The sequence below is a fragment of the Vanacampus margaritifer genome, chromosome 5 (genome assembly GCF_051991255.1).
Source record: "Vanacampus margaritifer isolate UIUO_Vmar chromosome 5, RoL_Vmar_1.0, whole genome shotgun sequence".
In the NCBI taxonomy this organism is placed as follows: Eukaryota; Metazoa; Chordata; class Actinopteri; order Syngnathiformes; family Syngnathidae; genus Vanacampus; species Vanacampus margaritifer.
The window spans coordinates 5,430,001-5,457,232 of record NC_135436.1 but is presented as its reverse complement, the minus strand read 5'-3'; the positions used below and the strand labels follow the sequence as shown (position 1 = coordinate 5,457,232).

At 42.3% G+C, this 27,232-nt stretch overlaps 1 protein-coding gene across 2 annotated transcripts in view; it reads left to right on the top strand.

Annotated features, from left to right (window-relative positions):
- phf12b (PHD finger protein 12b) overlaps positions 1-27,232 on the top strand; it is a 37,906-nt gene that overhangs the window by 3,167 nt on the left and 7,507 nt on the right. For both annotated transcript variants that reach the window (XM_077565717.1, XM_077565716.1), the window contains exons 3-12: positions 769-841; positions 988-1,444; positions 1,532-1,652; positions 2,277-2,409; positions 2,495-2,659; positions 10,313-10,456; positions 14,762-15,437; positions 24,414-24,512; positions 24,599-24,739; positions 24,818-24,913. In XM_077565717.1, coding sequence (XP_077421843.1) covers positions 769-841; positions 988-1,444; positions 1,532-1,652; positions 2,277-2,409; positions 2,495-2,659; positions 10,313-10,456; positions 14,762-15,437; positions 24,414-24,512; positions 24,599-24,739; positions 24,818-24,913 — 2,105 coding nt within the window. The remainder of the gene's footprint in view (positions 1-768; positions 842-987; positions 1,445-1,531; positions 1,653-2,276; positions 2,410-2,494; positions 2,660-10,312; positions 10,457-14,761; positions 15,438-24,413; positions 24,513-24,598; positions 24,740-24,817; positions 24,914-27,232) is intronic.

Sequence of the window (27,232 nt, the reverse complement as noted above, 5' to 3'; positions counted from 1 at the left end):
CTTAAACAAAATGATCAGAACACACACTTTGGTAGACTTTTCGGTTTGAAATCTTTTCAATTTATCCTTGCAATCCATGTGTTTCGGACACTCCCTTGTTTGTTCACATTCGACATTTATTTTCACAATAGAGCCCTGGATTCAGATTTTGACTTTTGAGGTCTGCACATTAGACGTTCTCAAAATTACATTACAGTAGATCTGATCATTTTATTTTTCAGCCCATATAGCTTTGTTAATAGCCAAGAAAAATGTTTACTGCATTACACAATGTGGATTTAAGAAATAAAAATGGCTGATTAAAAAAAGAAAAACTGTTGTTTATTATCTATATTGTCATTTTGTTATTGTTTAAGTAAAACCCTTGCCTTACGTCCCTGAAAATAACCGGCTGCAAAAACAACAACACAAATTTGCTCAACATTTCCTCCTCAAATGAAGTCATTGATTCGCAAAACTACTCTGCAACGGAAAAAAATAATTCCGAGCCTTGATCGCGCTGACTTCTGTCAACGAACGACGAATAGTAATTGCTGAATGTCGGTTGGTCGGTTAACGTAAGCCATGCTTTTGCTCATCGGCAAGCATTTCTTAAACCTAGTTAAATCTGTTCAGTCGATGAAGATTATTTGTAGATTTCCACACCAAGTTTGGCGCAATTTATTATTTACTTGTGATGTTTCTTTAATTATAATTTAAGGCCAGGCATGTTTGTTACTTTGTTTAAAAACTGACAACTGGCTTACTTATGGAATGTTTGAATCATAGTGATCCACCCTTGAGTGAAGAGATGCTTCCTCCAGGAGAATGGATGTGTCACCGCTGCAATGTTCGAAAAAAGGTGTGTGGTAGTTCACTAAACATTACACACAGACACACACACACACACACACATTAAAATTTTAGCCCTAAACCAAACCTATTTGAGCTTTAGACAAAACAATGTCCTAATAAAGATTGAATGTTTTTCCTAATTGTCTCTTTCAGAAGCGAGAGCAAAAGTCTGAACAGACCAACGGCCTGCTGGAAAAATCCTCTGCTAAGCGTTCTTCCTCTCCATCTATGGAGCTGGAGCTTGGCGCCACCCCACTGCGTCTTGATGGCCTTCCTCCAGGGGCTGGAGCGGCAGGGCCTGGTCTTCGTGTGGCCCAGGTACGCCTCTTGGACCGTAGGAGTAGCAGCAGACCAAGCAGCCGGCCAGGCACGCCAACTTCCAATACTTCGTCGACCCCTACCCTCTCAGAGGAGCAGAATGACATAGAAGACGAGGCAGCTGAGCCTGAGGATGATGTTCAGGGCACTGAGCTGGAGAGTACCGTAATGTCTTCTCCAACCCCACGCCTTCTCAAGAGGCCCTTCCAGCTGCTCATTGCAGCCGCTATGGAAAGAAATCCTACACAGTTCCAGCTGCCCAGTGAACTTACGTGCACCACTGCATTGCCAGGTTAGTTGGAACCTAAAATACATGAACTATCTTACAATGTGTTCAATCCTTACACAGTTTGATAACAAACCCTTAATCTGTATTCAGGCAGCAGTAAACGAAGGAGGAAGGAGGAATTACTTGGGAGGCCATTCAGGCGACCCCAATATGAATTAGATCCCAATGGTCTGGTACCATTACCAGTCAAAGTCTGTTTTTCATGTAACAGGTATTCTGATATAGTATTCACAGACATACAGTGTCCTTCCATAATTACTGGCACCTTATGGTTACGATGAGTTAAAAGCCTTAAAATAAATTCAATTTTCATTGCTGAAACATACTCTCATTCTGAAAATTGTAGACATGCTTCACCAGAGACACAATCAAGCTCCTCCCATGGCCATCTCAGTCGCCAGGTCTCAACCCCATTGAAAACCTGTAGCGTGAGCTAAAGAGTAAAGTGCAGAGGAGAGGACCCAGATAGCTGGATGATTTAGTGTGCAAATTAGAATGGAGATCCCTCTTTCTGTATTCTCTCCTCTTGTGAAACATTATAGGAACATTTAGTTGCTGGTTAACAAAGTTGTAACATCGGGTGGTAATATTGGTGGCACTTATGATTTGATGTAAAATAATTATTTGCTGAGGGCAGAAATGCACTAATATTAAAGTTTGGATTTTCCTCTTTATTTTTATTTTAGTCTCCATTTTATTTAGGAACAAAATATTAGAAGCTAAATAACTCATCTTAACCAGGGGTGCCAGTAATTATGGAGTGAAGTTTATACACAGATCCGTTATATTCTTGGCAGTTTTGTAGTAATTGTGTTTTACTACTTACTTCTTGAAGGAGTTGCAGGTTGGCTCCCTTGATACAGTGTGACTACTGTCCTCTCCTGTTTCACACGGACTGTCTGGACCCACCACTTACAGCTTTACCTGCTGGGAAATGGATGTGCCCAAATCATGTTGAGCATTTAGTGGTGAGTGTGTAGAACTGCAAGTAACTTCTTTTCTCTGTTTAAATACAATACTTATCTTTCCATTTCAAATGTTTTTGTTGGACAGCTAAGTCAGAAGAGCCTTAGCCTGTCCAGTCGGTGTCAGCTTTTCGATGACTTTCAGGATAGAATGTCCCAACATGCTGTCAAGTTGGACTTCCTAAGCAGAGTTCATCGGCAGTATTCACCAAACTTTCGGACCACTCAGCAGTGCAACAAAAAGACTATCAAGGTAGACCGTGCTTCAGTATAATGTGGGGTTTTCCATTTGTTCAGCCAGCCATCCATCCATTCAACCATCCATCCATCCATCTGGCCTCTCTGACTTTACCTCCAAAGCCTCTAAACATGTGCTGTCCCTCTGATGTACTAATTCTTGATTCTATCCATTCTGGCCATTCCCAAAGAGAACCTCAGCATCTTCATCTCTGCCACCTTCAGTTCTGCCTCCTGTCTTTTCCTCAGTGAGACTGTCTCCAGACCAAACAACATCGCTGGTCTCACCACAGTTTTATACATTTTTCTTTTCATTTAAGATGAATGCATTTGGGAACTCAGCATCCTTCTGCCAATATACTCACTATCTCTCTTCTGGACATGTCCAAACCACCTCAGTCTATCATTGCATTTATTGTAATTAATTAGAATTATAATATGATTATAAAATATTTATTTAGCACTGGCATTTTAACAAAGCACAATATAAATGGAAATGGGCCCACACCGCAGACATGTTGGCTAATGGTACATTAAACACCAAACGGGGTTTGAGCATTTTCTAGCTGTGCGATTGCACTTTATAGTCAATGTAGTTCGCACAGGCGGGCACGGATGCGTGCGGCGGGACAAGGTGCGGCGCACTCAAAATCCGCACATTCACATATTCACCAACGTTTAAAAATAGATTTAATACATTTGTTCGCACCAGCTAATCATGAACGGACTGCAAAGTCACACACAGCGTCCAAGTACAGGTCTGTAGCCACCCTGAGATAGCGTTATGTGTTTCCGTGTTTAAAACTGTTGATAGCAATAGTGCTAGCATTAAAGTATTATAAAGTATTTAGCACGGCCACCGGGATGCCGGTGAAAAAGTGGAAGCGTTCGAGGGGCTCTCATTAAAAAAAAAAAAAGCGGGAAGGCGCTGCAGGAGAAAGAGTGGCTCACCTGTACTGCAGTACACAGCAGTTGTTTTTTTTCAACCCGCTTAAATATGGTACACCAAGCGAGTCGACGCCCCTCTCCTCTGGTGTGCGCAATGACCCCAGGAGCTGCTGAGACTGACCGGTGCAAACTCACACGGTGAAAAGCCAGTGTGAAGCGAGGCGGCCACTCACCCCTACGTTCGCTGTTGAATTCATACATACGCTTGCTTGCAGCGTTGTTTTTTTTTGCTTGCGTCACCACAACATCCTATTTTGGCCATATTCTTTCGGCTTTTATTTGATTTTCGGTGGCCAAATATTCGGTACATCACTACTTCTATATTAAATATTACCAGTACAGACGCTCCCCAATTTACGAACGAGTTACGTTCCGAGCGATCGTTCGTAAGGTGAATTTGTTCGTAAGTTGCTTCAGTGCTATATTTTGTATTATAATTTATGTTTAAAGAGAATACGTACAGTACTGTACTACGTATGTTAGAGAGAGAGAGCGAGAGACACACACAGTATGTACATGTACGTAATAAGATAAATAAAATGAAGTTTAACTTACTTTTGGAAGATGTACTCGATGCTTAAGGATTTGATGGAGGAGGAGGAGGAGCAAGAGGAGGATTTTATATCATGAGAGGTTCTTCGTCGTCACTGGAATGGGCTTCAAAAGTTACTTCCTCCTCCGTAACTTCAATGTAGGAAGAAGTTGAGGGTCGCGGAGAAGAAGATGAGGGTTGATGAGTATCTTCCTTGGAGGATTTACTAGAAACTGGCCGAAAGAAGCGATCTAACTACGATTGCACAGTTTTCTTCTTTTTTCATCATAAATGATGCGGTAGCACTGTATGGCATCATTCAATTGATTTGCAACCTTTGTGCAACGTTCAATATTTGGGTCTTGCTGCTCGAAGAGTGCGATGGCTTTATCTATGAGCGACAGGCGTTTCTTCTTCTTCCCCCTCCTCGACACGTTGCTGAGCCTCCAATGCTGGGTGAGCTCTCACAGCGCCAAGCGTCGGTATTAGCGGCGGAAAGAAGCACTACAGTACTCGGAAAAAGGTGCGCAATAAAAAATCTAACTTACAGCATCTCTTTCCGAACATTTTTTGACATGCACGCATGTGCGCAGACATGTTCGTATGTACCGTTGTTCGTAACACGAATGTTCGTAAGTAGGGGAGCGTCTGTATCTAGGGCTGCTCGATTATGGAAAAAATAATAGGTACAATTATTTTGGTAATAATTGAAATCACAATAATTCAAAACGACTATTTTTTGGGGGGTTCAAAACAAGAAAATATTTAAACATTTGAAAATATTAAGACAAATAAAAATATTTGAAACATTATAATTATGTAAGTTCCTTTTGGACCAAACAGAATTTATAATAATATATATTATTTATGTTAGCAAAAATTTAAAATTGGGGTGCAGCGTGCGCAGTATGGCTTGTGGGGTGCAAGCTAGTTTTGACAGGGTGAAAGAACTCGTGTAGGCGTGCCTCAAAACAACTCAAAATTAATATTATTAGGTCTGCAACTGTCAAATATTTTGGTATTCGGATATCTTACTGAAAATTCTAGCGAATAATCGGTTATTTGGATAGAAATAAAAACATACCTTATTTCCTATAGGCTTATATACTTTCTTGGTTAATGAACAATTATAAATACAGAAGACAAAAAAAACCACATTTGTATGTAATAATTAACTCTTTCACTGCCATGGACGTTAAAAGACGCCAAGTAAAAACCTACGGAGGGCCGCCAATGACGTAAAAAGACGTCATCCAATTTTTAAAAAAACATTTTTTGAAACTGGTGGAAGAAAGCCTTGGCCAGCTGTGGTGAAAGTTTCAAGCAGATCTAGTTAGCCTAATGACTATTTTTGGCTCCTAGATGGCAGCAATGACTCTTTTGACAAGATTGGGTAGGCGTCAGTAGAAGACATGAGGCGAAGCTAGAGGGGACAATGGCTGGGGAAGGGAAGAGAACATGGCGACCGGTTGCAAGCGGCTCACGCTCGAGCAGTTTTTTTCAAAGACGAAAAGCATCGTCCAACGCTAAAGAGCACATTGATGACGACGATGACCATCATCGATGATGATGATGGTGACTCCGAGGTTGGAAGCATTGACGCGGCAGTAGAAGACGTGAGGCGCAGCTAGATGGCTGAAGAAGCGAACAATGGCGACCGGTTGCAAGCAGTTCACACTTGGGAATTTTTTTCAAAGACGAAAGGCATCGACCAACGCTAAAGGGCACATTGCTGACGACGATGATCATCATCGATGATGATGATGATGGTGACTCCGAGGTTGACGCCGAAGTTGGAAGCGCTGACGCGGCGGCTATGACGACGTCATAAAGGTTCACGGGCTAGCGATGCTAACACCGGAAAACGCGGCGCACAACCGAGCACGCTCAGGCGGACGTTCAATCGGACGATGAAGAGTGCCCCGAGTCCAATGCATATTCATCGGAGTAGTGGGTACAGTCTGCTACTTGCTATTCCCCGGAAAAAAAGGCCGTTAAGAAAGTGTAACGTCTGCACGCGAAACGGACAATCGAAGTGAAACCTATCTGTTGTGCAAATCCTGCTCCTTCTCCTTGCACGGCAGTGTTACAAAAAGAAAAACTGTATTTGAAACATCCACATAATTGTAAATAGTACCACAGTTGCACACATTTGTAAATAGTTTGCGAAATTGTTTTGTCAAATTGTTACACTGTTGAATGGAAATAAACGTATTTTGCAATACGTTGGTGGTGGTGTTTTGCAGAAGTAAAGCACTATTTAGGTGTTTGTGGCATCATTCATGGACAAAAAGAAGTGTACAATTCACTAGAGTGCATGAAATAACATCGTTTCACAAAAAGCTCTTTTTCTCCGCTTTTTGTTTCAAAACAGAGCATTTCGGTGAAACTAACCATTTTCTATTGTTGATTACTGAAGAACGGAATAAGGTAGAAACAAACTTTTTTTTCTGATGAAAGATGAGAGTTCAATCTTTCATTTGGTAGTATGTGTGTTTCCATAGTCCAAACACAACATTTTCTGTGGACCTTGAAAGATCAGTCAAAATGCTTAAATCGGCTGGCACTGGCGTTTCTGAAAACCTCTGGCAGTGAAAGAGTTAACAACCAACTGTTTTTTATTTTTAGATCAACTTTTCTTATTCTTTTTCATACTTAAACTTTCCTTGTCAGCGAACTAATTTCCTCGGAAACAGTGAGATTTTAGATAAATCTGTCCCCATAGATTTTCGTCAATGGAACTAAAGTGGCGTCAGACCCACAATAGCAATTTTGTCAGCTAAATAAATAGCACATTTGAGTACCGTATTTTCACGACCATAAGGCGCACCGTATATATAACAAGGCGCAGTTGCAAGGTAAAGCTGTGTTCGTCAGCCTCTCTGAATGATAGCAAGCTCCACGATAATTTGCCAAACTTTATTTTTCACAGCGCCTGAGAGATGTGCGCACATTTCATTCATAGAGATAGGGAAGGAAAAGTGATGCGTTGGAAAAAACAATCTGGTGTTTTTAGTATGTAGTGGGATCTGTTTAGCTACACTGTGTATCTAAACAGCTTTGAAGCACTACTTCAAAGTGACTTTTGCGATGTCTTTTGCTGTAAGTGAACGTTGTTTAATAAAGCATTTTAAAAAAAAAAGAAAAAAAAAGGAAACAATACACTACTGTATGTAGTAGTTTTGCCCGACCACCCCATTGCATTTGGTATGTTCCATCTCCCTCACTCACTGCGAAGCAGAACGTTCACTTTTGGAGGGAGCTGGGAAAAAACAATCTGGTGTCTTTATGTATGTGGTGTGATGTGTTTAGCTACACTGTGTAGACTTGCACTACTTCAAAGTGACTTTTGCGATGTATGTTGCTGTAAGTGACCGTCGTTCAATAAAGCATTTAAAAAATTTAAAAAGAAAGGGATAAAAAGGAAAATAGTAGTTTAGTCCGACCACCCCTTTGCATTTGGTAGGTTCCATCTCTCTCACTCCCTGCGCGAGCAGACCGCTCTGTTTTGGAGGAAGCTATCAATCAAACAATTAATTTGTAAGTGGCTCATTAAGCTCTGAAACAAGAAAAACAGGACACATCGGCGATTCTTGTATATAAGCAATGTGTGCGGGAAGTCCTCTCACACAGTCAGTGAGATTTTGGACCTTGGTCCACACACAAGGCGCACCTCACTATTAGGTGCACCATCGATTTTTGAGAAAATGTAAGATTTTAAAGTGTGCCTTGCACAGCCTTACCAGTATCCAAAAGACGTATTTATAGATTTTTTTAATGTTTTTTTTTTTATACTAGAGCATACTAGCATACTAGGCTTTGATGCAGCCTCTGGACTAAAGAACGGTTGAAGCAATGGTCGTTATTACAGAAACGGACAGCAGTGGCAGCAGAGTTTAAGAGATCAACCAGGGCCATGTTGGAAACAAGCTGTTTTCCCCTCAGTTTAAAACAGATTTGCGACTAATGATGAAAATTAGCTATATTCTAATGCTAATTGCTGCAAAACAGAAACAGATAGAAGTATACTTTTTTTCCTGATGAAAGAAAATACTAATCTTTCTTTTGGTAGGTTCCATGTTTTTATAGCAATAGAACACAATATTCTGTGGGCCTTGGAAAATCTGTCAAAATCCAGTAAAACAGCTGGGACCACCACCCTGGTCTGCCAATCCAGAGGCACTGTCCCCGATGTTATAGAGAGAGACGTGTCAATTATGAGTGAAGGGGATTGCTTTAGTAAAAATTGCTGGCAGTGCATGAGTAAACTACTGTTTTTCTGAGGTCGATTCGCGGGGGCAACAGCTTCAGCCACTTCATCCAGCTCCTCTAAAGGGATTCCAAGGCGCTCCCAGACCAGCTGAGAAACATAGTCACCCCAGCATGTTCTGGGTCATCCCTGGGGCCTCCTCCTGGTGGGACATGCCCGGAACACTTCACCAGGGAGCTTTCCAGGAGGCCACCTCAACTGGCTCCTCTCAACGTAGAAGAGCAGTGGCTGTACTCTAAGCCCCACCCGGATGACCAACATTCTCAAATCTCACTCCATCTCTTAGGGAGAACCCAGACACCCCGCTTGTATCTGTGATGTTGTTCTTTCGGTCACAACCCACAGCTCGTTAGCATACCGGTAAATCTAGATTTACCACAGCGGACCGATACAGAGTCTGCCTCGCAGTAGACGCTGCACTGGTCTTCCTGTCAATCTCCCGCTCTATCCTGCCATCACTCGTGATCAAGAACCCAAGATACTTGAACTCCTCCACTGAGGACCATGGACTCTGATTTGGAGGTGCTGATTTTCATCCCAACCGCTTCGCACTCAGCTGCGAACTATTCCAGTCAGAGTTGGAGATAGCCCAGAGGGTCGAATGCCTTCTATAAGTCCACAAACCACATGCAGACTGATTGGGCGAACTCCCATGCACCCTCAAGGACCCTGCCGAGGGTGTAGAGCAGGTCCACTGTTCCACGGCCGGGACGAAAACCACATTGCTTCTCCTGAATCCGAGATTTGACTTCCCAACGGACCCTCCTCTCCAGAACCCCTGAATTGACCTTACCAGGGAGGCTAAGGATTGTGATCCCTCTGGAGTTGAAACACACCCTTCAGTCCCCCTTCTTAAAAAGAGGGACCACCACCCTGGTCTGCCAATCCAGGGGCACTGTCCCTGATTTTGTAGAGAGAGACGTGTGACCTATGACAGCCCCACTAAACCCAGAGGCTTGAGGAACTCCGGACATTTTTCATTCACTCCTTGCCACTGAGGAACTTTTTAACCCCCTCTGTGACTTCAACCCTAGAGATAGGAGAGCCGATCTCAGTCTTGCCATTCATACAACAGACTAAATCATGGTTATCTGCAAATATATTAGCTTTGTGTTCAACTATACAAGACAAGGTTTCACACTAGGTACATTTGTGACTAAATTGAGTTAAGATCATTATTTCAGTATGCAAACTTTTTATTTTTGTTTGCTGGTTTACCGTGAGGTTTTTCTTGTGCAAAATAAGTGTCTTGCCTCCAACACTGATCTTCGGATTGCTCTCAGATCAAATTACAATTATACTATTATAATTATAAGATGAAATTATTAAATACGTCCTATTTGATGGACATAAGACAAAGATGTCATAATTCATATCTAATATGGATAGAGTAATGATTATCTTGTGTATTATTAGTCTCTCTATATGATATGTGAATGAGCTCAGCTGATGCGTAAAATACGCCACCTCATATTTTCATGTTATTAACACCACCACACTGGATTTCAAATGAAACTTGACAAGATGTGCTTAAAGTTGCAGACTTCCACCTTTTTAAGGGGATTTACGATGCAGTTTATCAGTCTACCTTTTGGACTAGCTGCTTGCTAAGCTAGTATCGAATATCTGAACATAATGATTTCCAACAGGTTGTAATTCCGACGTCCATTTTATGTACCAGAAATCTTGCGTTTGGTTAATAAATCGGCAGCGATGGCTTAGGATGCTAATGTTAGTAGCCTACTAGCGACATTATGAAACCTGAGAAGCCTCCGAGGCTGCACCCGCCTCGCTGCAATATGATTTGCTGGACGGCTCACGGAGGGGTCTGTTCAGATAAACTGGGATCTTTTAGAAGAGTCTATTATGTTGTGCATCTTCTACATTGTTTTTGTCTATCAAATGCTGTTTGGTTTCAGGTACCAGATGCCATCAAGTCTCAGTACAGGAATCCACCCTCCATTCTACATCCTGCAGGGTTGCGCCAGTTGGAACTGGTTTGTAGTGGTGTCCCTGAACATAAGTCCACAAAGCACCTCACCACTGAAGCTGAGCAGCAGGAGGTAGGATGGGAAACAACCTGGCCCCCAATCCAGGATAAAATCATTGTCTTTCTCTAATGTATCTTTTCAGGCTAAAGCTTGAAACTGGAACTGCAGTCGATTGTTAATGTCTCAGACACCTTTCAGAAAATGTTACGTGTGGGATAAACAATCGATTCTTTGGTGCCACGCAATGCGTTTCTAAAGGAATCTGAACGTTTAATGAATTTTAATAATGTCAAATAAAAGTAACACTGTCAGACAGTCTGTGGTGCTCATAGCCAGGGCAGGACTGGGGCTCTGGAGGTTCTGGGCTCAGACCGGCCCACTTAAGTTTACGTTTTAATGAACATACACAGTTTTTAGTGTATCAATGTATGTAGATTGAGCAATTATCTAATTTACAATATCACCATCAGTGTTTATTTGAACAAGTATAAGAACATAAAATGTCTAAAACCACAAATAGGAACCAATAGGCAAGTCTACATTAAATGGGATGAATTTTTCTCACACTTAAAGTTTCTTTAAAAAAAAAAAAAACTCCCCAAAACTTACTAATTCGCAAATACATGGTGAGACTAATCCAGCCACTGGGCTGCCCTTTCGGTATTCTATGTAGAAAAGCCAAATGGTTTGACTGTGGGACTTCTAGCGACAATTGCGTTAATTTTCGTAACGTGTTAATTTGCAGTAGGGCTGGACCTAAATTTTATAGCGATTTTGATTTTGGCTTCTCTCGATCATTAAAACAAAATGATCGAAGAAAAACGATTACTGTGCAAAATGCTGTGGCATGTTTACCAGTTCCCTTCGTTGTGAAAGGACCCTGAATGCACCATTTAGCTTGTAGCTAGCCCAGAGCAAATCAGTGTGATTCTGCTGTTCTTTAAGCGTTTTAATGACACTCCAGTTGGAGTAAACTGTCAAACTGAACACATAAGGAGAACCGGGCTTAAAGTACTCCAGCACGGTGCCGGATATCCGACGTAATAAGAGCCACTAGCGCAATGACAAATCCACCGACGTAAACAATTTACATGTGGGAAATAGTTGACACGTCTGGCAAAACACCGCCAATACGGAGAGAAGGCCAACTTCAAAAATAAAGCTTCCCATACCAAGTAATATGTGGAGCGCAATGCTAAGAAACACTTTTATTTTGAAGTTTTTCCCGGGAGCGTTTTGCCAGTTGCGGCGCCACGGATGACTTGACTTGACCTGTGCAACGTGTTCCGTTCTTATTGCCGGCGTAAACAATTGCGACCGAAGTCAACAAAACAACTTCATACAGAAATCACGTTCGATCGCAAATTAAGGGCACTAAAAGAAGACGTAATTACGCTGACATTACGATGCCTGTTGCCAGTGTGTTGTAGTGCTGTGCGTCATACAAAGATCCGGAGCCAGATATAACGTCACATCATTTATTTTTGACAATTTGGCATGTAAAAAGATACTTTCCCTTATTTGGCTCGAACATGGACAGTGAACCTTTACATAGGTCTAAACAATATACACGTGGCGGACAAACCCGCAAATCCACAATACTTTTCACCGCACTCCGGTATAAAAACAAATGTGATACTCTAGCACAAAACACAGCACCGCAAAAAAAACACCTGATATGGCACCCGACACTGCTAACAGCAAAGCCCTATGTGCGACCCCACTGTGGTCAATCGGGCATCAATATTATAAAGTTACCTGAGAATAACAATACAAAAACAATCACAAAAAAATCCAAAAATAAGTTAGCCCACCCTTCACAACCCTGCCAGCCCAGCTAGACAGGTCGACGGTCGGGCAGACTAAATGAAAAGGCAGCATATAATCGATCTAAAAGGACAGCAGGTAGCAGCAGAAAATAACTGTGCGTCTTAAACGCCACACGCGCAGTTCTGCTTCACAAACACCCGAATGACAATTCTTGCGTCTGGTAAGTCCTTGGCACCAAAGCCTCTTGTAGTCCAACAATTTCACTCTTGGTAAGCACATATACGCCAGCCCAGCAATCACTCTGGTACTCCACTAAATATGGTGTTTTTACCACACACGCACCTACTCTCATTTAAACCTAATTTGGTTAAAGGACTACAGCGACCCCATGAGGTGCTACTTGCTACAAGTGTTTAGGGCGTCTACAATGTTAGCGTGCTAGCTCGCGGCTGCAGCTAGAGTCATCGGACTACTTTTCTAAGGCAGTCTAATAGACGTGATGATTTGCACACTTTGATGCTGACAGCCGGACACAGTTGCCGTTCCTAGAGATCAGTTCAATAAATTGAGCTCACTCAATTTTGCAGTTGATGGTCGGCAAAATCACAACTGTGGTTCTGACGTCACTTTGTCTCACAGACTAACAGACTAAAAAAAAATGAAATAAAGACAGGTAAAACAATAACACTAAATTAATTAATAATTTGTGTGTAAATGAATACGTCAATAAAATAACACAATTAGGTAGTAAAAAAAAAAGGTATAACAAAATACAGCAGTCACCATAAAACATTGAACCAATGATGAGTCTCATGCTGAGTCAAACGCCAAAGAACAAAGATGTGTTTTAAAAGTGGGTAGAGAGGGAGGTTGCCTAATATTTAACGGAAAGTTATTCCAAAATCCATGGGGAGAGATATGTCTTAAATCTCCCTAACTTTCTAGAGGGGAAAATAACGTGCTGTTAAGCACAATTTAAATTTAAGTAAAAAATAAAATTACAAAAAGTTGATTATCTAGAAATGAAAGTTGGTCAATCATTAGTAAGTGGAAATATATTTTTAATGTCTTCTGTATTCATAAATGTTCTTTCACCATGCGAAAATATAATTTTTATCCAAATACCTGATTATTCAATAGAATTTTCTATAGGATATTTGAATACCAAAATATTCGATAGCTGCAGCACTAAAGGGGACTGCAACCCGCAGTGCTATACTGTACTATACATAATATAAATGAATAATGAAAAAGATGACCTGACACTTGAGGAGGACTGGCGATCGGGAATTTCGGAGTTTCTCAAATGCCAAGTCTATCCACGGCGTTGAATCAAATAGTAATGGCTTGATGTCGGTCGAACAAGGAATCGTGCTGGACACTGCACCACCGCTCCCCAGAAAAAAATTTGGCTCAAGTGTGTATTTAAATACAAAACATGCTTCGTTTTTTATCACATAGCGAGCCTAGCCCTAATGCTAATGCAAGTGAATGGGGGATCACATTCAAATGCTAACAGGAAGTTAGCATCAACATTAGTAGTCCTTTGAATAATGAATATTCACACACAAATGCTGTGCAAACATGCCCACAGGTAAGATAACACTACTCAAAGGCACAAAGTCCTAGTTTGTGAAAAAATTATTTTAATAGAATTTAATCGCAACTTTCATCTGTTCTCATTGTAAGCATGTACACCATGGATACATGTTGCACGGCACCACACTGCCCCTAAGAGGCCAAAATGCGTAGGAACACCCAGTATTTGTTTTGCAATTACTGTTTTAGTATACACTATTTTTATTTTACTTTATTTTATGTTATTACTTTTTTGGTCATGTTTCCACATGACAGCACAAAATACAATCCCTGAGGTCCTAGGTTAGCCCAATAGTCCCCAGACTTACAGAGGGTAATGTAATGATTAAGTTTGAAAATGAAGAATGAAAATGTAAGAGGCTTGAATTTCATATATTTATAAGGTTATGTTATACTTGACAAAAAGAATAGTGTTCAGAATAAAGTATTCAATGTGAACGGATGAATGGGCATAAGGCTATGATCATAGTTTTAAGTAGTTGAGTTTTAGTTGGTAAAAAGATAAAATGAATGAATAATCGTTTTATTAAATGTGATTTGAATCTTAATCAAAATGATCATGATTATTATTTTTCCCAAAATCGTCCAGCCCTAATTTGCAGCATAATTAAATATTCTAATTAATGCGTTAAAATGGCAGCCCTAGTTTTGATGGTATGATGACATTTTCTATCATGTTTATGTTACTGTAAATTGTTAAATGTTTTATCGATTCGTTATTTGAACAAAAATGTAAATCTAATCAAAATCGCAATATCTGCCAGTAAAATCACAAAACTATTCATTGTGTGCTGCCTTGGCGCAACTGCAGCATGTATAATTTAGAAGCCTGAAAGCAGTTCTTACTTTTGTGGTAATTTAATAAGGATAAGTGGTATAGAAAATGCATGAGTGGGAAAAAAAATACGATGTTTTTTTCTCTCTAATTTTTATAGTGTATGAAAATGACACTCGCAATAAATAGAATTTAAAATTGTCATTAGAATTTTGTCTTGATGTCTCAAACAGTGGCTTCAGGACGTCATTGCCCTCCAGTGCAGCATCATGCGACACTTATCCACCAAGCAGAATACTTCATCCTCGCCACTGTCACCACACGTCTCTGACAATAAAGACAGTTGTAAATTGTGTACATTAGAGGATGTGAGAAGTCAACTCTCTTCACAAAGGACTTCTCCTGGCCCCTACTCTAAACTCTGCAGTACACCTGACGACCCCGAGGAGTCCTCTTCAACACGGGACACGTTAGCACAGCAGGCTGGTTCTTTATGCAGCATGCCACCCTGCCAGAACTGCAGTAAACATAATGGACCTCTACCAGAGGAATGTAACCCTTCCAAAGCAAATGGACCATTAGACTGTAACAGCGAGTCCCAGCATTGCGTACAGGAATTCCCACAGCACAGACTAAAGCCCTGCACAGACAACCTTGACTCAGCTGCTGCCTCTAACCTGGTGAACCACATAGAAACCGAAACACTGAAAAAGGAGCCTGAGAGCACTACAGAAGCTTGCACTCCAAAACACCACCCAGTATCCACAACCACATGCCCTCATAGCAACCAGAAGAACCATAGGAGCCAGGCAGAACTCCAGACTGAGTGTATGAGCAACAACGTAAAACCTTCTGACTCCAGCCAACTGCACCATCGAAGCAACGCCGAATCGTCATCACCAACTGAAGGTACGCAATAAATAAGGAAAGGATTGTCAAACTCCCTTTTTGTCATGAGCCACATGACTGTAAAACCAAATACATGTACAGTATAACTATCCCATCATATTGTTACATAAACACAACTAATTGATGGATCACTAGTTCAAATCAGAAATCAGAAGCCAAGGAAATCAGAAGCCAAGGAATATAGTTTTTTCAGCTATTCGCTTTATTGTAATAAGTGGTTTGGTAACAAATAGTGATGCACCGAATATTCGCCCACCAAAAATTTTCCTATAAAATAAAATTAAATATGGCCGAAATAGGATGTTGTGGTGATGCAAGCAAAAAAAAAAAACGCTGCAAGCAAGCGTCTGTTTGAATTAAACAGCGAACGCGGGGGTGAGTGTCCGCCTCGCTTCTTGCTGGCTTTTCACCGTGCAAGTTTGTACCGGTCGGTCGCAGCTGCTCCCGGGATCATTGTGCACACCGCAGGAGAGGGGCGTCGACTCGCTTGGTGTGCAACATTTAAGCGGGTCGAAAAAAGACAGAACTTCAAAAGCCACTCTTTCTCCTGCAGCGCCTTCCCCCTTTTTTTAATAAGAGCCCATCAAACGCTTCCACTTACTCCGGCATCGCGGCGGCCGTGCTAAATACTTAAGCTAATGCTAGCATTATTGCCATCAACAGTTTTAAACACAGAAACACTTATTGCAATCTCAGGGTGACTACATCCATGTACATAGGGCTGTACATGGAAATCTAAATCTATGTGTTGATAAAGTAGAAAAGTACAACTTTTTTTTCCCGTCAACTTTATCTTAAAAGCTAAACAGCGCTACTTGTGTCCCTAGATATGACACAAATAAACTTCACATTTTTGCTTTAATGTAGGAACCAAGGTCTGAGCTTGTCATCCCCTCCAACTGTCTGCTGATTTTACAAGTACAAGTACTGTTATGTAAATTGAGGTGGCTGCTTTGCCATGACTGGCAAATTTCCTTTAATTTTCGTTATTTGATTGGCCAGTCCCCGGTGTAAGAAAGTCTTGGCCTGTCGTAAATGGGCTATTTTACAGTGATTAGTCTGCTTTACCAAGTTCATTCCATCCTATAGATCTTCTTTCACTTTTTTGTTATCAGCATTACCAGCCCACTATACTACATTTCATAAGGATTTTATGTCACAGACGCTGATAAGCATCACGGGCACGGCAAGTGAAAGTAAGCTTGTCTTTCATACCGCCAAGTACTTGCAAGGCAAGTCCGTCTTGGCGAGATAGCGTACATGTTGCGACCACGCAGCGACCTAAACGTGCACTTTTGTGCTATTCACATAAGCTTGTAAATGTCTATAAGCAATCAGAATAAAATATCCAATTACAGCAGACTAAAGATTCCTCGCTCCGGTGATTGACCAATATTGGAGCCATTAAGAGCAAAACTATCGCTAGCATTTGAGTTGCCAGTCACTGCAAAATAACCACTGGCTAAACAAATGGCGTGGGGCAACTTGAGCAATATACTTGCGGCTAGGTAACATGAGTTGCACATACCTGGCTTCTCCCGTTTTCAGCAAGTGGTAAAATCGAGTCTTATTAGCGAGGTGCAACGTGTCCGCTTTGGTGATCGCTCTTATTGTGCCCCTTTCTTGTTATACGTGCTTCCTTCTGTTAATGACTCTCCACGATAACATGGTACATTGTTTGGTTGTTTTTTTTGCTGGAGTTTGTTTGCTGTTGTTGAGTTCCTCCCGTATGGAGTGTGTGAGGACACGACTAGCAGAGCGAGAGCTACGGAAGCCCATGGGGGCGAAAGCCGCGCCACAATGAAAGGGGGGAAAAAAACTCGGTTATAATTTTTTTAATCGTCCACAACAAAACACTCGAATTAATTCAAAAAATCGATTTATTGCCCAGTCCTACCTGTACAGGACGCTCTGTGTGACTTTGCAGTCCCGAAACCGATTATCTGGTGCGAACAAATTTATATAATTTATTTTTAAACGTTGGAGAATATGTGAATGTGCGTATTTTAAGTGCGCCGCATCTTGTCCCGCCTCACGCATCCGTGCCGGTCTGTGCGAACTACATTGATTATGAAGTGCAATCTCACCACCAGAAAATGCTCAACCCTCGTTTGGTGTTTAATTGTACTATTAGCCAACATGTCTGTGGTGTGGGCACATTTAAATTTATATTGTGCTTTCTTAAAATGCCAGTGCTAAATAAATATTTTATAATAATACTGTATTATAATTTTAATTAATTCTAATAACTGAGATGGTTTGGACATGTCCAGAGGCGAGATAGTGAGTATATTGGCAGAAGGATGATGAGTTTCCAAATGCCAGGCAGGAGGTCTAGAGGAAGACCAAAGAGGAGGTTTATAGATGTAGTTAAAGAAGATACAAAGGTAGTTTGTGTGAGAGCAGAGGATGCAGAGGACAGGGTTAGATAGAGGCAACTAATTCGCTGTTGCGACCCCTGAAGGGAAAAGCCAAAAGAAAAATGAGAAATGCAATGATAATAAAAATTGGCATAATTATTTTTCGGCGTTTCGGTTTTCGGCCAAGCATTTTTTATTTTTTGGACAAACATTTTCATTTTGGTGCATCCCTAGTAACAAAAAATGCTTGCAATATTTCAGCATTATTACATACATACATATATCATACGTAATTTGATGTACGGGCCACATAAAATGTTGTAGCAGGCTTGATCTGGACCCTGACTTTCCAGTTGGAAACCAGAACTATTGTGCATAGGTGTCAAACGGTAATTACCCTGGAACCTGCATCTTACCATTGTTGCAGCTAGTGTTGCACGAGATACCGGTACAATTACCGTACCTCGATGTTTTGGTGTCAAAAACAGCTCGGTATAATTTTTGTAGTACCGGTACTTAAATAAATAAATACGAGACAGCCCGCCAACTCTGTTTTAAAGCCGCCCTTACCGATATGGGGAAAAACCCTTAAGTAAGTGACACACCTCTTTCAGCGTGTGTGCGAGAAGGCGCAGGAAGATGGCTTCACACACTGAAGCGCTCGCTAGACGTCCACTCCTCGTTGAGAAGTATGACGCGCTAATTAGGGCTCCACGGGAGTGCACAAGCAGAGTGGAAGCCACGCGACAGCATTGGCATTGCCTACGTATGTTTTCAAGAAACACATGAAGAACACACGTGTGGCTTTCAATTTTCAGTTTTAGAAACATTTTGTAACAAGAGCAAATGTTTTTAGAGAAGCAGAAGAAAAAGCAGCAATCATTCCTGCAGTGGACTCGAGGTGCGTTCAATGAACAGGCACACAGTAGGAAATCACAGTTATGCATAGAAAAGGCTCAGACGACTGACATGAGCAACAGACAGGTTGTGATGCGTTTTTGACACTTCCCTTAAAAATAAGTGGAGCGTGAATTATTTTGTTCCCAGTTTGTAGTATTTGATTACGCATTCGACTAATTGGGAGCAGAATGGAGAAGAGCAGAAACATGCACGCACACTCGTTACATTGAGTCATTGAAGTGCCACTGTATTGCCAATATTTAAAACGGATGACATCAAATGCAGTCAAATACAGTACTTTAAGAATATGGCATGCAATGTGAAAGCACATACATACATCCATCCATCCATCATCTACTACTTATCCGGGGTCGGGTCGCGGGGGCAGCAGCTTTAGCAGGTAAGCCCAGACTTCCCTCTCCTCAGCCAGCTCCTCCGACGGGATCCCAAGGCGTTCCCAGGCCAGCCGAGAGACATAGTCTCTCCAGCATGTCCTGGGTCGCCCCGGGGCCTCCCGCCGGTGGGACATGCCCGGAACACCTCCCCAGGGAGGCGTCCAGGAGGCATCCAAACCAGATGCCCGAGCCACCTCAACTGGTTCCTCTCAACGCGGAGGAGTAGCGGCTAGTAGCTAGTAGAGTCCCTCCCGGATGACCGACCTTCTCACCCTATCTCTAAGGGAGAGCCTGGCTACCCTGCGGAGGAAACTCATTTCAACCCACAGGACCATAGGTGAGGACAGGAACGTAGATCAACCGGTAAATCGAGAGCTTTGCCTTTCGGCTCAGCTCCTTCTTTACCACAACGGACCAATACAGCGTCCGCATCACTGCAGACGCTGCACCGATCCGCCTGTCGATCTCCTGCTCCAACCTACCCTCACTCGTGAACAAGATTCCAAGATACTTGAACTCCTCCACTTGGGGCAGGATCTCATCCCGACCTGTAGAGGGCACTCCACCCTTTTCCGACTGAGGATCATGGTCTCGAATTTGGAGGTGCTGATTTTCATCCCAACCGCTTCACACTCGGCCGTGAACCGCTCCAATGAGAGCTGGAGATCACGGCTTAAAAGAAGCCAACAGCACCACGTCATCTGCAAAAAGCAGAGAGGCAATGTTGAGGCCACCAAACCGGACCTCCTCAACGCCTCTGCTGCGCCTAGAAATTCTGTCCATAAAAGTTATGAACAGAATCGGTGACAAAGGGCAACCTTGGCGCGGAGATCAACCCTCACAGGAAACTAAGTCTACTTACTGCCGGCAATGCGCACCTCTGACATTGGTCGTACAGGGACCGAATAGCCCGTATCAGGGGCGCTTGGTTCCCCGTACTCCCAAAGCACCCCCCACAGGACTCCCCGAGGGACACGGCCAAACGCCTTCTCCAAGTCCACAAAGCACATGTGGACTGGTTGGGTGAACTCCCATGCACCGTCGAGGACCCTGCCGAGGGTGTAGAGCTGGTCCACTGTTCCACGGCCGGGACGAAAACCACACTGCTCCTCCTGAATCCGAGATTTGACTTCCCGACGGACCCTCCTCTCCGGCACCCCTGAATAGACCTTACCTGGGAGGCTGAGGAGTGTGATCCCTCTATAGTTGGAACACACTCTCCGGCCCCCCTTCTTAAAAAGGGGGACCACCACCCCGGTCTGCCAATCCAGAGGCACTGTCCCTGATGTCCACGCAATGTTATGGAGGCGTGTCAACCACGAAAGCCCCACAACATGCAGAGCCCTTAGGAACTCCGGGCGGATCTCATCCACCCCCGGGGCCCTGCCACCAAAGAGCTTTCCAACCACCTCAGTGACTTCGACCCCAGATATAGGGGAGCCCACCACAGAGTCCCCAGACCCTGCTTCCTCAAAGGAAGGCGTGTAGGTGGAATTGAGTAGGTCTTCGAAGTATTCTCCCTATCGATTCACGACGTCCCGAGTCGAGGTCAGCAGCACCCCATCTCCACTATACACAGTGTTAATGGCGCACTGCTTTCCTCTCCTGAGACGCCTGATGGTGGACCAAAATTTATTCGAAACCGTAAGCGTTCGTAAGTCCTTTTCCATGGCCCAACCGAACTCCTCCCATGTCCGAGTTTTTGCCTCAGCGACCGCCGAAGCCGCATTCCACTTGGCCAGCCGGTACCTGTCAGCAGCCTCCGGAGTCCCACAGGCCAAAAAGGCCCAATAGGACTCCTTCTTCAGCTTGACGGCATCCCTTACCAGCGGGTTCGGGGATTGCCGCCTCGACAGGCACCAAGCTCCGATCGGCCGCCTCAACAATGGAAGCGCGGAACATGGTCCACTCGGACTCAATGTCCCCCACTTCCCTCGGGATAAGGGAGAAGTTCTGCCGGAGGTGGGTGTTGAAACTCTTTCTGACAGGGGATTCTGCCAGACGTTCCCGGCAGACCCTCACAATACGTTTGGGTCTGCCCGGGCGGACCAGCATCTTATCTCGCTATCGGAGCCAACATACCACCAGTTGTTGATCAGTTGACAGCTCCGCCCCTCTCTTAACCCGAGTGTCCAACACATACGGCCGCAAATCCGATGACACGACTAAAAAGTCGATCATCAAACTGCGGCCTAGGGTGTCCTGGTGCCAAGTGCACATATGGACACCCTTGTGTTTGAACATGGTGTTCGTTATGGTCAGTCCGTGGCGAGCACAGAAATCCAATAACAAAACACTGCTCGGGTTTTGATCGGAGGGAGCCGTTCCTCCCAATCACGCCCCTCCAGGTCTCACTGTCATTACCCACGTGAGCGTTGAAGTCCCCCAGCAGAACAAGGGAGTCCCCAGGGGGAGCACTCTCCAGCACACCCTCCAAGAACTCCAGAAAGGGTGGGTACTCTGAGCTGCTGTTCGGTGCATAAGCACAAACAACAGTCAGGACCCGTCTCCCCCCCCCCCACCCGAAGGCGGAGGGAGGCTACCCTCTCATTCACCGGGGTAAACCCCAACGTACAGGCGCCTAGCCGGGGGGCAATGAGTATGCCCACACCTGCTCTGCGCCTCTCACCGTGGGCAACTCCACAGTGGAAGAGAGTCCAGCCCCCCTCGAAAGGATTGGTACCAGAAGCCAAGCTGTGTGTGGAGGCGAGTCCAACTATATCATTACAAACATTATAAACATTATAAACATAAATATATACAGTATGTACTAGGGGTGTTAAAAAAAATAAATTCGGCAATATATCGCGATATTCGAGCGCACAATTCTCGTATTGATTCAATATGCAGCCGAATCGATTTTTAAAGCTACATTTTTGATGGAAACATTCAACAAAATGTCTTAATTAGAATTAGGGTTCATGTTTTTAGCATGGAAGAATGATATATTCATGGAACATTAAGCCTTAAAATTTGATTTCAATGCTGTTTAAACATGAAATAGATTGCAACTTGTTTGTTAAATACGGTGAACCACAGTTATAAGCCTGAAGTAGATAATCATACAAATCTTTCACTGTACATGTACAAGTTTACTGATTAGTATTTTCTAAATTTGAGTTAAAAAAAATCGCAATAATTGACTTATAGATTCGTATCAGGATTAATCGGTATGGAATCGTGACCTATGAATCGTAATACAGATCAAATCGCAAGCTACTAGGCAATTCACACCCCTAGTATGTACATAAATTAACATGTATGCATCCCAATATTTTGAATAAATAAAAAATAATTTGAAGTTCTTTTGTCAGTTTTTAATTTTGCTGCTTTTGCTGATGTTTTAGAGTTTTGTTCAGGTACCGTTTCAGTACCGGTATCGAGGCATTTTTCGCAGATATAGTATTGAAGTCAAACTGTTGGTATCGTGACAATACTAGTTGCAGTAATGATCCATTTTATAGAAGTTAAATTAAGAATGAAAAAAAAAAATAAGAATGAACAGGGTTCCCGCGGGGTCTTAAAAAATCTTAAAAGCATTAAATTTACGAATTTGAAAAGAATACCTTAAAAAGACTTGAAAAAACATAGTTTTGTTCTTTGGGTCTTAAATGTTAGGCCGTATGCGGGGATTAAAATTCTCCGTCGCCCCAACAGATCAAGTAGGGGAAAAAACAGACGTGTGTTCGTTGACAGACACAAATGTCATATGCACACAGTTTCATTGACTTGCACTGTTGTTGCACCTCGTCACGATAGGGCTGTCCTGACAGCTCTAAATGTAGGCACTTTTATTTTGAAGTTGCAGCAAGAAGTGTTAAATTAATCTTCATGATGTTTCTTCAGTCACAGTGCCCATGTTTGGCAGATGGGAGGGAACGGGGTTTGCAGGAGTTTACTTAGGCGAACTTCACTAGCAGCTCATCTGCAAGGGGCTGCATTGGTAAACCTCGACGGGCACGCAAATAATTTTTGGCGCAATACGCCATTAAGAAAACAAAATGTGGCCTATGTGATTCCGCGCGTGCGTGTGGGGAGTCTGCTGCGTATGGCAGCAAAAGAAATTTCACTTTCTTCGCTCAAATATTGCACACCCGTATAATTACTGCTAGTTCCATATAATTAACCCATTAAGGCCGGGAGCGCGTGGCCGCGCTTCGACCGTTAAAGCTGGGAGCGCACCTGCGCTCTTTTCTCTTGAAACCCGGGAGAGCGGATGTCATTTTGTTGTGTTTTGACCAATTATTGGTTTCTTAGCCAATGAAATGCATCAGAACATGCACGATAGGGTGACATGGGCCTCATAGCATGTCCTGGAATGTTATTTGAGCGTTTATGGTTGACGCAGATTCGCAGGAGAAACTAATTAATTTGAATCAGTGTAACGAGTCGACATTGACTTACTGTTAAGAAATATGTTTGTAGACAATTAGGATGTTGAAAATTTTGAAGGCTTTGTAAGTGAATGGACGACGAATAATTACCCCGATCCCCCGAGGTTATTCCAACTTGTTTGTTGATTAAAAAAAAAAAATCTATTGAAGGTTTATAATGAATTTATGTCAACGCCATAAGTGTAAGCTCTAAAATATTTTTGGAATAGTTTCTATCTGCTTCAGGAGCTGAGATATCAATTATTTTTAAAATTGTTGAATTTCCAGAAAAACTTCAGGTTTTCGGGGGTGACTCAAGTCACCCATAGGTTTTAGAGGCATGTTTTGCCAGGCGCTTTAGGCCTTAATGGGTTAAATATCATTCCACATCATTCAATGCATGCATTTTTACTACAACCATTCAAGATCATTCTATACTATAAAATATAATTTAATATAATTCCAAATAATTTTAATTCAGTATTCACGTGCAATTTCTCCAGAAATTATTTCATCTAGTTTTTGTTTAAAAATAGCGTGTAAAAATACATGTTACATTGTTAGATTTTCAAACACAGTTTCAAATGAGTTTGACATACCACCAAAAAGCATTTTTCTAGCTACAGTATGTCTGGTAGCTAAAGGCTGAGCTGCACTGTATTTGTTTACAGACTACATAGAGCAGAGTAAACTCTCCTGACGCCTATCCAATAATGTATTTTTTAATCTACGTCAAAGAAAAATAAAAGTTCAACTGTGCAGTTATGAACACTGGATCCTGTAAGCAAGTCATTTGAGCTGTTACATACAAAAAAAAACAGAACTACCTGGTCTGTAGTTAAAAAATATTTAAAGCTGGGAAGTGATGAACATTTTCAAAATCACAGCTTCTGAAATGAGTTCATTATAAGGTCTCTGTGACTCATTCTGTCCTGGTGGTTTCTGCAGATGTTAAGGTTGACTTGGGACTGATGGACTCATTGCTATCCAGTTCACTCTCCTCCATCACTAATCTCTGCATGAAAGATTGCAGGGATGATAATGGGGGTAGGTACATTCATCTTGGTTGTGATGCTGCAAGTCTAATATGCTGATATCGTCAAATTGTGTTTTTTTTTATGTATATATTTTAGAGATTGAGCTGGGCAAGCTGGATACAGAGATGATCAAGTTATTGGCATGGCAGAGGATCCAGCAGCTTTTCCCTTGTAAAGCCCCCAGCACTTTACCTACAGACGCCAGCAATGCAACCAAACCTCCATCTCTCTCAAACTGTAAGACTTCAACATTGCTATAAAGTTTGTTTTCATACAATTATTCCAATGATTTAATCTTGAGTCATTTCTTTGCAGATCAGAAGAAGTTGCAGGCCCGAGCTGTCTTCTACCCTCTGACAGGAAAAGGAAAGGCTGTCAGCATGTGCTATAGGACGTTATACATAGGATCTGGTAAGACATGATGACTTTATGGCAATCTTGTTTTGTGCTAGGGGTTGGGAATCTATAGATGAGGCTGATTCGATACATATCTTGATATTCAAATGGATTAAAAACTGACACAACGGTTTAATAACAATTATGTAAAGTTTGGGAGCGTTATGATTCGATACGGTACGGAAACAATGCAAGAGTAATATAGTTTAGAGATAGACCGATAATTGGTAGGGGTGGGACAAAAAACAACAACGATCCGACCGGCTATCGTTTGTCAAGGAGAGCCATGACGACTATCGGTAGCAGACTCTTCAATCGACACAAAATCCACCAGGAATCTTTAGATACATCAATTATAAAGCTGTGGACCAGCAATCGCGAGGCTATGAACCAGTTGCGTGAGGCTTTATAGTTTTTCATCTTTTATAACACGAGCAAGAGCTCTTGTGCCATGCTCTACTAGTTTTGTTTCCATGTCAGCAGCGTCACTATTCAAGCAACTTCCTTGTTTACAGAGCTATAACAAAATAGCTCTAATAGATGCTTCATTTCCCGGATGTTGTAAACAAATAAGACACATTCCGTACTTTTTGTTTTTTGGCCCACCGTCAATGCCGGGCTCGCACACGGCACACACGATGTGTGCGCGTCACAGCGAGTGACAACATGCAACTGGAGACAATGGCAGAAGTCCGTACATCTCGGCATTTCCCATGGCTATCGGGTTCTCTCAGTCCACTTCTAAGTTCTGGTGTTGGTACTGTGCGCGACCCCAAAGAAAAACTCCCGTGACTATCCAATGTAGCGATTAGGGGTGGGCAATCATCATCGCCATCGATATTATCGTCAACTTGGCTCTCACGATGTCCAGTTTTACATTATCGGGTTTTAATACTATTTCTAAATGGGGAGGGGGAGGGGGGGAACAGCTCAATTGATTGGCTGCAAAGTAGGAGGAAGTGATGAAAGTTCTCATTTGGCGAATCAGCGTGCATAGACGGCAGAGAAGGAAGTGATCCGTCTCCATTCTGCAAATCAGCAAGCAGGATTCAGTCAGGTGACTCGGCGGTGCCAGCCACGAGGAAGTGAGAACATGGAATCGAAGTCTTGTTTTAGTGACTAATTTAATAGAAACTTAGCTAGACTTGAATCCACGTCCCTATCTTGGAAATATTTTTGGGTTGACAAGACCAAAATAACATTGTAACGTGTGCCGGAAAACGCTCGCCGTGAAAAGCACTTCTGCTCCACCATATGATTATGGAGGATTACATGACTATGCGACTCCACCAGTACGACTACCGCTCAAGAAAATAAAAGTAAAGCTGCCAAACTCAATCATGAAATCCTCACTGCATTGAGGTAACACACACTCTCATGATTGACAAAGCAAGTAAACGTTTGGCGATACCTTACGAACACCGCCGTTCTGCAAGCGGGTAAAAGTTGATAGAATGTTCCACATTGGCTTAATCAGTTTTTACACGCCTGTACTCCGCATCATAGCTACATTTGCCACTATATCACGTGTATTATGTGCAGGACAGCACACTAAACATATAAAAAGCTTTTGTCGTTGTAATTTATGTAGTATTTGGCAGTGGTGCACTAGTACTCAACTCTTTGACTGCCAGACGTTTTCAAAAACGGGTTGTCGCCAGTGCCAGCCGATTTAAGCATTTTGAGTGATCTTTCAAGGTCCACAGAAAATGTTGTGTTTGGACTATGGAAACACAAAGATTGGACTCTCAGCTTTCATCAGAAAAAAAAAGTTTGTTTCTACCTTATTCCATTCTTCAGTAATCAACAATATAAAATGGTTACTTTCACCGAAATTCTCTCTTTTGAAACAAAAAACGGAGAAAAAGAGCTTTTTGTGAAACGATGTTATTTCATGCACTCTAGTGAATTGTACACTTCTTTTTGTCCATGAATGATGCCACAAACACCTAAATAGTGCTTTACTTCTGTAAAACGCTTTCACCAACAATGAAAAAGTGTTTTTTGATTGCAAAATACGTTTATTTCCATTCAACAGTGTAACAATTTGACAAAACAATTTCGCAAACTATTTACAAATGTGTGCAACTGTGGTACTACTTACAATTATGTGGATGTTTCAAATACAGTTTTTCCTTTTGTAACGCTCTCCTGCGTGCAAGGAGACGCCAGGACTCGCACAACAGTTTACTTTCACTTTCACATTGGTCCGTTTTGCGTGCAAACGTTACACTTTCTTGACGGCCTTTTTTTCCGGGGAATAAAAAGCAAGTAGCAGACTGTACACACTTCCTCCGATGAATATGCATTGGACTCGGGGCACTCTCCGTCGTC